Source organism: Schistocerca americana, chromosome 7 (genome assembly GCF_021461395.2).
Source record: "Schistocerca americana isolate TAMUIC-IGC-003095 chromosome 7, iqSchAmer2.1, whole genome shotgun sequence".
Lineage (NCBI taxonomy): Eukaryota > Metazoa > Arthropoda > Insecta > Orthoptera > Acrididae > Schistocerca > Schistocerca americana.
Window position 1 is genome coordinate 136049015 of NC_060125.1, and position 16320 is coordinate 136065334.

Here is a 16320-nt window from a genome sequence, read left to right on the forward strand (position 1 = left end):
TATACCGTAGCGGTCGCGCAGTTCCTGACTGAAGCGCCTAGAACCGCTCGGCCCCCCGGCCGGCGCTTTTTTTTTTTTTTTTTTTTTAACTGTCTGGGCCATTGGACAGAAGAGCTCGTGCAGTCTACATATAGAACAGTGACCAACGTCGTTTCAGGATAACATATATGTATCACAACACAGAGAATTGTTTTTCACGTATCAACAGAGATTCTGGTGTGGAGACAGCTTAGCACACTTTCTGTGTCGCCTATTATTGTACTTAACTGTGTTAAATCAGATCCTGCCCCCATGGTATGCGGAAACTCTCACCCGATTCATATTTTACTAGGGATTCTCCCCGGCTTAGCAAGTGTATTATTCATTATCTACGACTTGAATACTTATTTACACTGCTGGCCACCGTAAATGCAACAACCTGAAGGAAGCATCCGAATCAAGCGAAATTTACACCATGGGTTTGCAGCGATGAGATATGCAACTGATTAGAATTTCAGCGCAGACGCACATCACGCGCGCCTGTGGCGCCACCTCATAGCGCCATTTAAGGCTTGGCGATTTCGACGAGTGTACTTTCGGTACGTGTGTTTACCTTGTGGTTGTTTCACAAGACGATCAGTTATGCCTCGTAGACAACAGCGAACATCGTTTGATCAAGTATCCGAGTTCGACAGAGCAAGGATAGTGGCTTACCGAGATTGTGGATTGTCATACAGAGAAATCGCTAGTCGTGTTGGACGAAACCAAACAACTGTAATGCGGATATGTGACCGTTGGATGCAGGAGGGTACGACGGACCGACGTGGTCGATCGCATTCACCTCGGTGCACCACTGCACGTGCTGATAGGCAAATTGTGCGCATGGCAGTGACGGATCGCTCAGTGACATCCCGAACCATAGCACAGCACATTGCGTCTGTAACGCATCATCCAGTGTCTGCGCTTACCATTCGACGCCGTTTACGGCAGAGTGGTCTGTCCACAAGACGTCCATTGCTTCGTCTACCATTGACGCAGAACCACAGACGTCTCCGTCGCCAATGGTGTGACGACAGACGGATGTGGACGGCAGAATGGAATGACGTTGTCTTTACTGACGAGGCACGCTTCTGTCTGCAGCACCACGATGGTCGGATTCGAGTGTGGAGACACCGTGGAGAGAGGATGCTGGACAGCTGCATTATGCACCGCCACACTGGTCTTGCACCGGGTATTATGGTATGGAGCGGTATTGGATATTACTCTCGCACGCCTCTAGTACGCATTGCCGGTACTTATAGCCGGCGCTACATATCCGAGGTGCTGGAGCCAGTTGTCCTTCCTCACCTTCAGGGCTCGGCCACAGCCATATTTCAACAGGATAATGCGCGACCACACGTGGCACGCATTGTCGAAAGGTTCTTCGTCAATAACCAGATTGAATTGCTTCCCTGGCCGGCTCGATCTCCGGATCTTTCGCCGATAGAAAACATGTGGTCCACGGTTGCTCAACGAGTGACCCAGATTACATCCCCAGCTGCCACACCAGATGATCTTTGGCAACGTGTGGAAGCTGCTTGGGCTGCTGTGCCCCAGGAACACATCCAACGTCTCTTTGACTCAATGCCGAGACGTGTGGCAGCGGTGATCTCCAACAATGGCGGCTACTCTGGCTACTGATTCTGGCAGGAACCACATGTCACAGACGTCTGTAAACGTAATCATTTGATACTTGGTCAACATGTTATCTACAAAATAAATTATGTTGTGCTACCTCTTGTCTTTCTTGGTGTTGCATTTACGGTGGCCAGCAGTGTACATACACAAATTTTCCTCGCAATGTGTCTGTCTACTCGTATTAGTGAGAACGACATCAAAAGCCCTCCATTGTTCCGGATATTAGCCTTCACATAAATACAGAAAAATGCAGCGGGGGATTTCGTAATATGAGTATGCATAGATATACATTGCCTGACAAAAAGCGAAGCACACGAAGCTATGATCGGAAGTCAATGTAACTTCTTACACAGCGGCAGGTGCCGTTCTCTGTGACACGTAGAACGGCAACTGTCATCGTATATAAGGAGCGTTATTAGCGTCAGATGTTGAGTGATCACTATGAACGATACGGAGACGTGAGTCAGCGTTATCAGCACGTGACAGACTTTGAAAGGGTCCTCATTGGGGCCCTTCATTTGGACGGCAGTTCGAATAAAGCAGTGTCCAGATTTGTGGAGCATTCAGGCGTGACAGTGGCCCGATGGTGAACTACATCGAAAGGGGAGCGTAGGCATGCACGCCGTCAAGGTTCCGGTCGACCAGGTCTGACCACCATACAAGGGAAGACAGCTCTCACATCTGCACCTGCCACTCTCTGCAAAAGGGAAGACAGCCCTCACATCTGCACCTGCCACTCTCTGCAAAAGGGAAGACAGCCCTCACATCTGCACCTGCCACTCTCTGCAAAAGGGAAGACAGCCCTCACATCTGCACCTGCCACTCTCTGCAAAAGGGAAGACAGCCCTCACATCTGCACCTGCCACTCACTGCAACCTTATGTGTCGACCCGCACAGTTGGTCGGACTAGCGAATTACCGTCCCACGTGGATGCAGCCGTTAACTACACAAGACAAACGACATTGTTTGGTGGCGCTGTCAACGGGAGGCGTGGAATTCTGATGAACGGCGTCGAATTGCCTTCAACGATGAATCTGTCTGTTCTGCCCTACCCCAGATAATCATCGCCTGGGAATGTGGTGGTGACATGAGAGACACAGTCGTGTCACCCCTGCCGCCATGATATGGGGAGCAAGGAGGATGACTTTATGTTACGACAGAAACTTAAGCACACCGATACAGCATGGACGTTCAGTGCCCTCAAGTGTTACCTCTCATGGGATAGTATCGTGGTGGACAATGACCGTACACACATGCTACGTGTCTCTATAGAATGTCTTGCGTGATGTTTAGGTACTCTTATGGCGTGCCAGATCCCCAGATTTGGCCCCATTAGAAGAACATGACTGTGGTGATCCCGGACCTCTACGCCGTCCCAGCGCCATTAACCGGGATATCACGGACAGGTTACAACAGGTGTGGGCCACCTCAGGAGACAATACAACTGCTGTATGGCACACTCCTCAGCCGAATCAGTGCGTACTCTTGGGCCGCAGTGGGTGTAACATCATACAGATATGTGGGCCCTTACACTCATGTTCTTTGCAAATGTTTCTCGATATTGTAATCACGTAAATAATATCACATACCCTCTCAACCCGTAAAGTTTCCTTCCTCCTGCGTGTTTCATTTCTCTCGTCAGACGGTGTGCTATTCATACTGCATGAAAAGTAGGCGATACCAGTCCTTCCAGTTACATAGCAAAGAAGCGACATGCATGAATGACTACACAGAATGAATCTTCTTCTCAGTTCATCTCAAATGCTTGTTGGTTTGTTTCGCGACTGCTACACTTCCTGACTGCCCATCATCGTAGACGATAGACGACCGATAAATTAACGGAATTAATCTGATCAGCAAGCTGAACATGACTTGTTCAACTTGCTGATCAGACTATTTCCGTTAATTTGACAAGAACAGCTGCATTACGTGGAGAGAGGCCTTGTATAAATCACTGAGAAATTGCACATATTATATATATACACATGTGTGCTCTACATCGCCCCAAATGGACCGATTTCGACCAAACGTGGTGGATAGAATCTCTGTGAGGATAAGAACCACCTGCCTATCAAAGGGGTGGGCATGGGGTGAAAAAGAAGCCTACGACAAGAGCTTCATTCTTCCAGCATTTGAGACTGGCACACGTGGAAAATTACAAGCTTTACACATAAGTCCAAACATTCACGAAACTTTTTCTTGTTGACAATTTCCACAAAATGATGAAAGGGAAAAAGGTTATCGACTACTAAATTTAAGCTGCTCATGCACTAAAACAATTAGACGTGAAGTTTTACTACGTATCTCAGTGTGCTATCCCCTTGCACGCACTCACCTCGCTGTTGAGCTCACGGGTCATGCGTCGGTGGGAGGATGAGTGGCTGGAAGTGACTGACAATAAGCTCCGTATAGTCAACCCCACAACGCGTGTGTGGTGTACTTCCTTTCAGCCCCATCGACGGGACGAGGTTCTCCTCACTCGGCTTCGAATAGGCCACAGCCCTATGACGCATGGCTTCCTGCTCCGGCGAGAGGACCCTCCAATGTGTGGTGCTTGCGGCGTCCAGGTCACTGTGCGCCACGTTTTATTGGATTGCGTTTAATTTTCTGACCAGCGGGTCGCGGCTGACTTGCCAGCGGACCTGCCATCTCTTTTAGGCAACACTCGGACGAATGTGGTTAAAGTTTTAAAGTTCGTGCCCTGTCAAATGTTTTTACAAAGATTTTAGGGAGAGGATTTTAATTTGCTCACTGTGTGACAAGCTCGCCCAAATTTTATGTAAGTGGCCAGCCAATAACAATTTCCTGTGACATTCTTGTTGCTATGTTTCCCCTTTCCTTAGGTTTTGCTTTCTTATGTAGCATTTTCCTTCTTTTCCTGCTTTCTTTGAGTGTGTGCTCTAGTTTTCTTAGGTCTGTCCACATTCGTTCCTTTTAATGTGTGTCAGGGCGCTGATGACCTCGATGTTGAGTGCCCATAAGCCCCAACGCACCACCACCATCAAACATTTTGCAGGCAATATTCATATACATCAGCGAATGTACCTGAAAAATTATATCGTTGCATAACACATAGTTCAGAAGAAATGACGTTATAAACTCCGAGATTTTAAAAAATGGTGCTTCAAGCGTGAAGTTTAAATTTATTACTTCTTTGCTGCTAACTCTATTCGCAACACATTCCGCACACACTATCCACATATGCCGCTGAAACTACTTACAGAATTATAATTCAGGAGATATTGTTGTTGTTGTGGTCTTCAATCCGAAGACTGGTTTGATGCAGCTTTCCATGCTACTCTGTGCTGTGCAAGTTTCTTCATATCCCTCTGACTCTGCTTAGTTTATACCTCTCTTGCTTCCTTTCGACGATTTTTAACCTCCATCCCTCATTCAGTACTAATTTAGTGATCCTTCGCGTCTCAGAATATGTTCTGTCAACCGATCGATTCTTTTAATCAAGTTATGCAGCAAATTGCTTTTATTTCCATTTCTGTTCACTGTCTCCTCATTAGTTACGCGAACTAACTATCTGATCTTCAACATTCCACAGTAGCACCACGTTTAAAAAGCTTCTATTCTCTTCTTGCCTAAACTGCTTATCGTCCATGTTTAACTTCCATACATGACTACACTCCAGAAAAATACCTTTAAAAAATTCTAACAAATCTGGTTTCAATGCTGCATATTGATACTGTCTATTCAAGTTATTAAATTTCTCTTCTTTAGAAACGCTTTTCTTTCCATATGCGCTCTACATTTTATATCCTCTCAACTTCGGCCATCATAAGTTATTTTATCGCCAGAACAATAAAGATCACCTACTACTTTCAGTGTCTTGTTTCCCTGCCTGATCAGATTTAATTCGACTCCATTCCATTATCCTTACTTTGCTTCTATTGAACTTGACCTGCTACATTCCTTTCGAGACACTGTCCTTTCAGTTCAACACTCTTCCAAATCCTTTGCTGTCTCTGACAGAATTACAACGTCATCGGCAAACCTCGAAGTTTTTATTTCTTCTCACTTTCCTTTACTGCTTACTCAATACTCAGAATGAATAACGCGGGGGAAAAGCAACAATCTTGTCTCACTACATCCCAACCATTGTTTCCTTGTTTCGCTCCTCGACTCTTACACTGCTGTCTGCTTTACGTACAAGTTGTAAATAGCCTTTCGCTCTATGTATTTTAACCCTGCTACCTTCAGACTTTCAAAGAGTCCCAGCCAACATTCTCAAAATCTTTCTCTAGGTCTACAAATGCTAGAAACGTAAGTTTACCTTCGCTTAATCTGTCTTTTAAGATAAATGGTATGGACAGTTTTGCCTCGCTTGTTCCTAGCTTTCTCCGGAATCCAAAATGATCATCCCCGAGGTCGGCGTCTACCAGTTTTTCTATTCTCCTACAGCGAATTCGTGTTATTATTTGGAACCATGATTTATTAAATTGATTGTTCTATAATATTTACATCTGTCAACACCTGCTTTCTTTAGAATTGAAACACCAAGTGAAATAATTTTATTACGGCTGTTTCTCCCAAGGTTATCAGTAGTTCTGACGGGATGTCATCTATTCAAGGGGCCTTCTATCGACTTAGGTCTTTGCTCTGTCAAATTGTTCTCTCAGTACAATATCTCCCATCTCCATGTGCATCCTCTAACTTTCAAAAATATTGCATTCAAGTTCATTTTCCTTATATAGCCCCTCCATATACTCTTTCCACCTTTCAGGTTTCCCTTGTTTACGTAGTACCGATTTCCGATCTGAGATTTTGATATTCATACCCCTGCTTCTCTTCTCTCCAAAAAGGCCTCTTTAATTATCCTGGAGACAGTATCTATCTGCCCACTAGTGGTACATGCCTCTAAATGCTCACATTTGTTCTCCAGCCACTGCTGCTTCCCCATTTTGTAATATCTGTAAATCTCATTTTTAGATGTTTGTATTCCCTTTCGTCTGCCTCAATTGCTGCATTCTTATATTTTCTCCTTTCATCAATTAAATTCAATATATTCTGCGTCATCCAAGAATTTCTATTACGCCTTCTATTTTTACCTATTTGGACCTCTGCTTCCTTTACTATTTAATCTATCAAAGCTACACATTCGTCTTTCCTGTATTCTTTCCGTTGTTGTAGTCAATCGTTGCTTAATGACCCTATGAAGCTCTCAACAACCTCTGGTTCTTTCAACATATCCAGGTCCCGTCTCCTTAATTTCCCAATTTTTTGCAATTTAATCTACAGTTCACAGCCAATAAACTGTAATCAGAGTCCACATCTGCCCTGGAAATGCCTTACAGTTCAAAATCTGGTTCCGAAATCACAATCTCACCATTACAAAATCAATCTGAAATCTAATCTCCAGGTCTCTTCCACTTATACAACCCTATTTCATGATCCTTAAACCATATTTGGTGATAATTATGCTCTGCGTAAAATTCTACCATTCTGCCAGGCAGCTACCTCTTTAATTTCTTTCCGTCAGTCCATATTCACTTACTATTCTTACTTCTCTTCCTTTTCCTACTATCGGATTCCTGTCCCTCGTTACAATTACATTTTCGTCTCCTTTGACTATCTGAATTATTCCTACTGTCTCACGATACATTTGTTCAATCTTTTCATCATTTACGGAGCAAGGTGGCACACAAACTTGTACTATTGTGGTCAGTATGGGCTTCGTGTTTATCTTGGCTACGATAACACATTCACTGTTCATAGTAACTTACCCGCATTCCTATTTTCTTTTTCATTATTAAATCTACTCCTGCATTACCCAGTAGCACTCAGCTGACCAAAATTCCTGTTCTTATTGCCACCTAACTTCACTATATTTAACTTCAACTTATCCATTTCCCTGTTTGAATTTTCTAAACTACGTGTCCGATTAATGGATCTGATATTCCATACTTCTACCTGTAGAAGGTCAGTTTTATTTCTTCCGACGAGGACATCCTCCTGAGTAGTTCCCAACTGGAGACCCGAATGGGTGACTATTTTACCTCCAGAAAATTTTACCTGAGAGGGTGCCATCATTATTTAACTATACAGTAGAGCTGTATGCCCATGCGAAAAAATACGGCTATAGTTTCCCTGTGCTTCCAGCCGTTCGCAGTACCAGCACAGAGAGACCATGGTGGCTGATCTTACAAGGCCAGATCATTCAATCATCGAGGCTGTAGCCCCTGCAACTGAACGAGTTGCTGCCCCTTTCAGGAACCATGCGTTTGCATTGGTTTTCTACAGATACCACTCCGTTGATGTTGCACTTACGATAGAGCTACACGTATCTTTGAGGCATGCAAGCCGCTGCAGCATATCAAGGATCATAATTCGTAGAAGAGGGGGGGGGGGCGGTCAAATTGGAGCTGCAAGAAAACGATCCTACAGGGACTCAGAGCGCAGAGGAGGAGATGGACAGAGGGGGAAGGAGCATTTGGACAGAGAGGAGCAGAAGGACAGAGAGAGGTGGGAGTAGCAGATGGACAGAGAGAGAAGCAGGAGGACATAGAGAGTATGGCATGTTGGCGGTGTATACAGAGAGGCGGGAGAAGGAGATGCTCAGACGGGTGCGGAGGAGATGAATAGAGAGGGGAAAGACTGACTAATAGAAACGAAATAAATTTACACAAGAGCAACGCCGGGTACTCAGTAACAAGATAAAAACATTTTTGATGACATGGAAACGTTGATGACTACCATCAGTAAGAAATTACCGCGGCCGGTGGCTACACACTCACACTTGTCGGAGGAGATGAGGAGGCGTCCACTGATCTCGTCATAGCGCGCCTCGAGGTCAGCCGCTGCTGTTGACACCAGCGTCCCAATCACCAGAACCACCACCAGCGACAATGGCGTCGCCCACGTAGCTGCAACACAGACGTGCTGGAAATGCTGATTTTCATATAGTCTTGTTTAGTGTAAGTGCTTATCAGTTACGTACCACAGCATACTCTTAATACAGAAATACTAATCAAAATATTTGAATACGTAAAGATGGGGTTAATAACTATAATAACTTTTTAATTTCTACTACGCTACTCACAATAGAATCTACGTTTATTTACTGTACCTTTAGACCTATTGCCTATATTTATATAATAGATCCCGTTTACAACACTATTGATGTGTTATACTTGGTAACCATTTACGTCAGAATTACAAGCTTATTCCAAAAAACTGCTCTCGCTACACATAAGCAGGTTTCCTACGAATGTGACGATGATTTTCGAACTGCTGTGTTCAGAAGTAATAAATTCGCCATGCTATACGATAAGGCTAGAGCAGTAAAGATGTCTCCAGAAGAAACACAATTAAAACAAAATTGATTACCTTCTTCTATGGCTTACTGTGAAAATGCAATGCGGTAAGGCTTAGAAAATCCACGTCCAATTCAACAGAAATTCCACCACAACATCACATTCCTAATTTCATTAATTTGCTGCTAGTGTCATGCAATAGAAGTTCACTGTGTCACTCATCAGCATCGTACAATAATTAGAGAGTGTAAGTCTTTTATCGACTTATCGTCTTTCCACTGATCTGCTGCTTGCTCCAATCGTGATCTAAGCATTTTATTCTGCATTCGTAATAATGGATTATCGAAACAGCCGTCGTGTGCAGCTGATAGAAACGCTCAGGGTTAAAATATGCATCTATAATTACTCAACGTATCTCTTACTACGGTGATTGTACAGTGCGTAAGAGGAATGATTCGTGTCGATAGTTCACGCGGCTACGCAACAGCGTTGCAGAATGTAGATTAAGGCACCACGCGTTAGAGTTACACTGAAAAGCGTCACTCACGTCGCTGACAGAATCTGGTTTCGAACAGTTTTCTGTTGCACCGTTCGAGAAGATGTACAATGAGGTAACGAAATTCATTCGACAGCTATATGCAAGTATAAGAGTGTCAGTAGTATTGAGTACCAAGGTATATAAGGGTGGTGCATTGAGACTCAGCTGTCATTTGTACTCAGGTGATTCATGTGAAAAGGTTTCCGACTTGTTTATGATCGCACGAAGGGAATTAATGGACTTTGAACGCGGAATGGTAGTTGTAGCTACACGCATGGGACATTCCATCTCAGAAATCGTTAGGGAATGCAATATTCCGAAATCCACAGCACCAAGAGAGTACCGACAATACCAAAATTCAGGCATTACGTCTCACTACGGACAACGTAAGGTCGACTGCCTTCACTTAAAGCTCGAGAGCAGCAGCGTTCGTGTAGAGTTGTCAGTGCTAGCAAACAAGCAACATTGTGTAGAATAACTGCAGAAATCAATGTGGTGTGTACGATGAATGTATCCGTTAGGACAATGTGGCGAAATTTGGCGTTAATGGGCTATAGCAGCAGGCACCGGATGAGAGTGCTTTTTTTAACAGCACGATATCGCCTGCAGCGCTTCTCCTGGGTTCGTGACCATATCGTTTGGACCCCAAACTACTGGAAAAGCGTGACCAGGTCTTCAGAGTCAGTTGGTGAGAGCTGGTGGTAGGATTCGGAAGTGCCGCAGACCGCATGGACCCATGCACTTAGGTTGTCAACAAAGAACTCTACAAGCTGGCAGTGGAAATGGCTTCATAACCTGTGGGCTCTCTTTACATGGCCTTCGATTACTTGGAGACCACTTTCAGCCATTCGTGGACGTCATGTTTCCAAACAACGATGGAATTTTTAAGGATGACAATGAGTCATGTCACTGAACAACAGCTATTCGTGACTCGTTTGAAGAACATTCAGGAAAAATTCGATCGATTTCAAGAAAATGAAACACCTACAGCCGTCTATTAGGATGTCAATTATTGTATAACTACCAGTTTCGGCGCTTCAGTGCACCATCTTCATGCCTTAGTCTCTCCATCCTCCAACTATGAGCTCTGTGAGTCGTCATTTGATGGGTGGAGAGACAATATCACAGTCAGTCTGCGTAAACCAGTCATGTTGGCCACTGATGCATCGTATACATGGATCGTGATAATCCCTTCAGCATCAACTAAGGACTGAAGCGCTGAAATTGGTATCTACACAGTAAATGACGCCATAAGGACAGCTGTAGGTGTTTCATTTTCCTACAGTAGTGAACGGCCGTAGTCTCCCGGACCTCCAGTCACGGGGATGGACACAAAATAATTCGAGCGAATGGTCTGGTCACACGGATCGTCGACATGAATCTCATCGAACATTTATTGGACATAATCGACAGGTTAGTTCGTCCACAAAATCCTGCGCCGGCAACACTTTTGCAATTGTGGGCGGCTTAGGAGCAGCATGGATCAATATTCCTAAAGGGTACTTCCAACGGCTTGTTGAGTGCATGCCACGTCGAATTGCTGTGTAGCGTGGGGCAAAAGGATGTCCGACACGGTATTAGGAGGTATCCCATGACTTTTGTCGCCTCATTGTATAATTAAATTATTGTCATAGTCTTTGACAATGCCGTTGCTTTTGGCTGCATCTCTGGTTACGCTTACAGTGGAGTTCACAATTTTCTTCCAAGTCTCACTAGTCGATTGACAGAGCTTTCACAAAGAAATTCTCAACTTCGGAGACGGTGAATTTATTGTTGTTAGCAGTAAGGTGATTTTTTGCTTGTAGCTATACACATTCAGTAGCAGTATCAATGTGACTGAGACGATGGTCTAGCGTATGGGAAGGTCGGGGATTCAGATCTTTGCACGACGACCCCAGTTTAGGTTTTCCGCTATTTCCCTGCGTCACTTCAGGAAACTTGGGGGGGGGGGGGGGGGCTGGGGGCTGGTTCTTCCATGAGAGACGCGGTACACTGTCTTTGTCCTTCCTGAATTAGTGCTTCGTCTACAAAGAGGACGGTAAGCGTCAGTGAATTATTAAACTCAATTTTTTTTCTTTCATTCTCCCTTTCTCCCTTCCCACTTTTCTTTAGCGGTGAATCGCATTCTATGCCAGCTATCGAAGAGAAACTGATCTACAAAACAATAAAGCATTCGTCACAGTGAAGGAAAGTGTAAATAGTGGATACAGGGAATAAACAACTCCGAAGGATAAAACAGAAAGAAATTATTTCTGCGAGGAATTTCTAAACCCACTACATCACTGATGCATCTGCAACAAAACCTTGCACTGTCTGCAGAAATTTGACTGTTTCGTTTATATTAATTCGAACCACTGGTGTTCTCCAGCCAGAATATTTTATGAAGTAAGCGAACGTAAAAAAAGGGGGCTGTGCAGCAGATTTGATGCTCGCTCAGTTCGACATTCCCATCATTAAGGGGAGGTTTATTATCTTTTGGGTAAAAAAATCGATTTTTTTAAATTGCATTTTTGGATCCACAAAAGTGTTTAGAATCCACCCCTGAAACGGATTTTTCCGAATACGGAACCGAAATGTTTGTTATTCGCGGTTGAACAAAAAAATGCAATTGCCTGATATCGGCCTTATTCACGCACCAGGTTTTTTCTTGCAGAGGACGAGTTATTGTACCGGTGTTTGGGAGGAAACACACAAAATATAAATGAAAGTTTGAACACCTGTGTTTGAAAGTTAGCCCCCAAGCATTTGCGTTCTGATGCGAAGACTGTGGAGATTGAGACTTTGCTGGCAGTGAGCAGCTTCAACGAAGGGTATTCAGCTATTATGAAGAACTTTACAACAATGGACGTCACCTTGGGACTCTATTCGACGCAGTTCCGCCAGGCATTCCGACGACCACCGGATTCAAACGGCCGAAAACCGCTTGTCACCGGACGTGCGAGCGGCACTGGAGAAACGCAGGATGACCCAGATCGAGCAGAACGCCCTCTATGCGGAAGAGGAAGGACTAGTTTATGGACCCGGAAAAGCAGATTGCACGTACGTTTCATAATATTGCACTTATATGTCAAAACTTCAAACACGTTTTTCTGGAATTGACTTTTTTTTTATAGTGCGGTATGGTAACTACAAATTTGATGAACCGATTGACATGATTCTTTGTTTCCGACGAAGCTAACTAAATTTTCTAGCAGTTGTACCACTTTTATTCCGATCCATAAACTATAAATATTTTTACTTGGCCGACGAAGTCGAAAAATCGATGAAAATACCGTTTTTTTTTTTCAAATGGCCGCCGTTTTGTTGTCTATGGTCCAAATAACGTAAGCGAGGTACAACTCCTAACGAATCTTATATACGTCGCTAACGTCAGCTCAATTTTGATTTCAGACGAGCCGGCTGACCTGAGGCATACCACGCGTGGAGGTCTACATCGAAATTTTATTTCGTTCCGACGGCACTTCCGCCTTTGCTCTTCTACCTTTCCGGTCGAAAAAATTCCAGTTAGTAGAGAAAATATCGATAAACATTTTGACCAAATTTGACATTTATATCTATAACACATCCCGAGAAATAAATTCTCAAAGAACATGCTTTTTTCGGGCCAAAGATAGTAAACCTCCCCTTAAGATCAAGTATCCTAATCGAATACCAACATACAAATAAACACATCTTTTACAATTTGTTCACTTGCTCTTCTCACCTGTCCACATTGCAGCGCAGTGACGGAATCGTGCACACTGTTACCGCACTGTCCACTGTCAGACGGTAGGCTGTGCGTTTATACCCTTAGGACTTATCAGCCTCAGTGTAACGACTCATATCAGGTCGTTGAACGACAGATTACATCAAACGTTGAGCCACTTGATTGAATCTCTGCTTGATGTTGGAGAAATTATAAAAACTCTTATCTTAACCACACGGTTTCCGACATAATACACATTCACCTTGACTCACCTTGTACAGCAAATTACTTGAAAAGTCTTCAAGAAGCCTCGTAGGCCTACCATTCCGTTATAAAACACATCCGATCGGGTGATGTGTAAAAGAGATTAAGGAACTTGACTTTATGTGTCGTGTATCTTCAGAAATCCTTCAAAATAATAGCTTTCGAACTAGCACGTTGCCTTTAGGTAGTCTTCTGATAGTAGCCATGAAGTGGTTTGAAACTCAGGAAATTTTCAAAAAATAATTTCCCTATTTATAGTACACTCCTGGAAATTGAAATAAGAACACCGTGAATTCATTGTCCCAGGAAGGGGAAACTTTATTGACACATTCCTGGGGTCAGATACATCACATGATCACACTGACAGAACCACAGGCACAGAGACACAGGCAACAGAGCATGAACAATGTCGGCACTACTACAGTGTATATCCACCTTTCGCAGCAATGCAGGCTGCTATTCTCCCATGGAGACGATCGTAGAGATGCTGGATGTAGTCCTGTGGAACGGCTTGCCATGCCATTTCCACCTGGCGCCTCAGTTGGACCAGCATTCGTGCTGGACGTGCAGACCGCGTGAGACGACGCTTCATCCAGTCCCAAACATGCTCAATGGGGGACAGATCCGGAGATCTTGCTGGCCAGGGTAGTTGACTTACACCTTCTAGAGCACGTTGGGTGGCACGGGATACATGCGGACGTGCATTGTCCTGTTGGAACAGCAAGTTCCCTTGCCGGTCTAGGAATGGTAGAACGATGGGTTCGATGACGTTTTGGATGTACCGTGCACTATTCAGTGTCCCCTCGACGATCACCAGTGGTGTACGGCCAGTGTAGGAGATCGCTCCCCACACCATGATGCCGGGTGTAGGCCCTGTGTGCCTCGGTCGTATGCAGTCCTGATTGTGGCGCTCACCTGCACGGCGCCAAACACGCATACGACCATCATTGGCACCAAGGCAGAAGCGACTCTCATCGCTGAAGACGACACGTCTCCATTCGTCCCTCCATTCACGCCTGTCGCGACACCACTGGAGGCGAGCTGCACGATGTTGGGGCGTGAGCGGAAGACGGCCTAACGGTGTGCGGGACCGTAGCCCAGCTTCATGGAGACGGTTGCGAATGGTCCTCGCCGATACCCCAGGAGCAACAGTGTCCCTAATTTGCTGGGAAGTGGCGGTGCGGTCCCCTACGGCACTGCGTAGGATCCTACGGTCTTGGCGTGCATCCGTGCGTCGCTGCGGTCCGGTCCCAGGTCGACGGGCACGTGCACCTTCCGCCGACCACTGGCGGCAACATCGATGTACTGTGGATACCTCACGCCCCACGTGTTGAGCAATTCGGCGGTACGTCCACCCGGCCTCCCGCATGCCCACTATACGCCCTCGCTCAAAGTCCGTCAACTGCACATACGGTTCACGTCCACGCTGTCGCGGCATGCTACCAGTGTTAAAGACTGCGATGGAGCTCCGTATGCCACGGCAAACTGGCTGACACTGACGGCGGCGGTGCACAAATGCTGCGCAGCTAGCGCCATTCGACGGCCAACACCGCGGTTCCTGGTGTGTCCGCTGTGCCGTGCGTGTGATCATTGCTTGTACAGCCCTCTCGCAGTGTCCGGAGCAAGTATGGTGGGTCTGACACACCGGTGTTAATGTGTTCTTTTTTCCATTTCCAGGAGTGTATTTAGGTATTATTGATAGTGATCACTAACGCAAGCTTGCGTGTATAGTTTGCAGCGGTAAAGTCACGCGATAACATTACAAATAATATTTGTGTATTTTATTGTATTTCTTTCCAGAGGCGTTGCGCTTCAGCCCGCTGGCTGCAATTTATTGATTTTTACGTTATGGCATTTGTAATTGTATTTTGTTTGTATTGTAACGACACTGCTCGTTCAAGACGTTGCCAGTAGTTTAGCTTGTTTGTTGTAATATTTTATGTTACATGCCTGTTACATAATAAATGAGTGTACTGAAAATTGTATGTACTTTTAAGAGAGAACTGTTACTCTGGATCAGTCCATGATAATTGGGTCGAAAGCGCGCTTAGTAGCACAACAGATCACTAGTTGTAACAATACAGAAATGGCAGATACACGGTTAGTCAGGAAAACCTATGGGATAAGAAAGAGTTAGCTTTGTTACTAGCACAAAGTACAGGAGAGGAAAATACCGATCCAATGGAACTTTTTGAGGATGATAGACACAGTCAAGCCTGTGGTGGGCAATCTGATAGCGAAGATGAGGAACAGAGACACAATGAGGAAATCATAAAGATACAGGATTATAATATCCAAGTGAACGCGTAACAACTAAGAATCGTGGTAGATCGCCGTCAGTGACATTGTCATGAGGCAGCATATCAAAGGCGCACAGTGATGACTTTCTTGAATACCACGAAATGGAAAGGCATAAGGCGAGAAGGTCACCTAAGAATAGAGGAAGAGAAAGTCACAATAGTAAAAAATATTTAGGTAACACAGGTGTGGTGCACATTCTTGCCTACTTAAAAGCAATGGGAAGTGAATTGGGAGGTAAAATGGGAAGTAAAATTCAGACGTTCAGCTAAAAAATGGGGAATAAAATTCAAAAGGTCAGCTCTGAATTGGGAAGCCAAATAAAAAGTGAAAATGATGAAGTGCGCTCTGAAATGAGAAGTAAAATTCAAAACGTTAGTGCTGAAATGGGAAGTAAAATTCAGAATTTTAGTGTCGAAATTCAGTCGATAAAGCATGAAACGAGGCAAGTGAAAAATGAGGTAGGGACGCTCCGAACAAAACTAGGACAAGACATGGCGGAGGTCAGAAGAACCGCGAACGAGGCGCTATTACTAGCGAGGGGAACAAAGCGGATTGCTCTTGAAACATTGGAGAAGACAGAAAATATGACAAAGATGGGTAGAGGTACATTCACG

At 44.6% G+C, this 16320-nt stretch overlaps 1 protein-coding gene across 1 annotated transcript in view; it reads right to left on the minus strand.

Annotated features, from left to right (window-relative positions):
* Positions 1-13261, minus strand: part of LOC124622797 (myogenesis-regulating glycosidase-like) — a 68479-nt gene extending 55218 nt beyond the window's left edge. Inside the window, exons 1-2 of the mRNA XM_047148589.1 lie at positions 13160-13261; positions 8400-8528 (exon numbers count right to left, since the gene is read on the minus strand). Coding sequence (XP_047004545.1) covers positions 8400-8528; positions 13160-13169 — 139 coding nt within the window. The 5' untranslated portion in view covers positions 13170-13261. The remainder of the gene's footprint in view (positions 1-8399; positions 8529-13159) is intronic.
* Positions 13262-16320: the final 3059 nt, after the last annotated feature.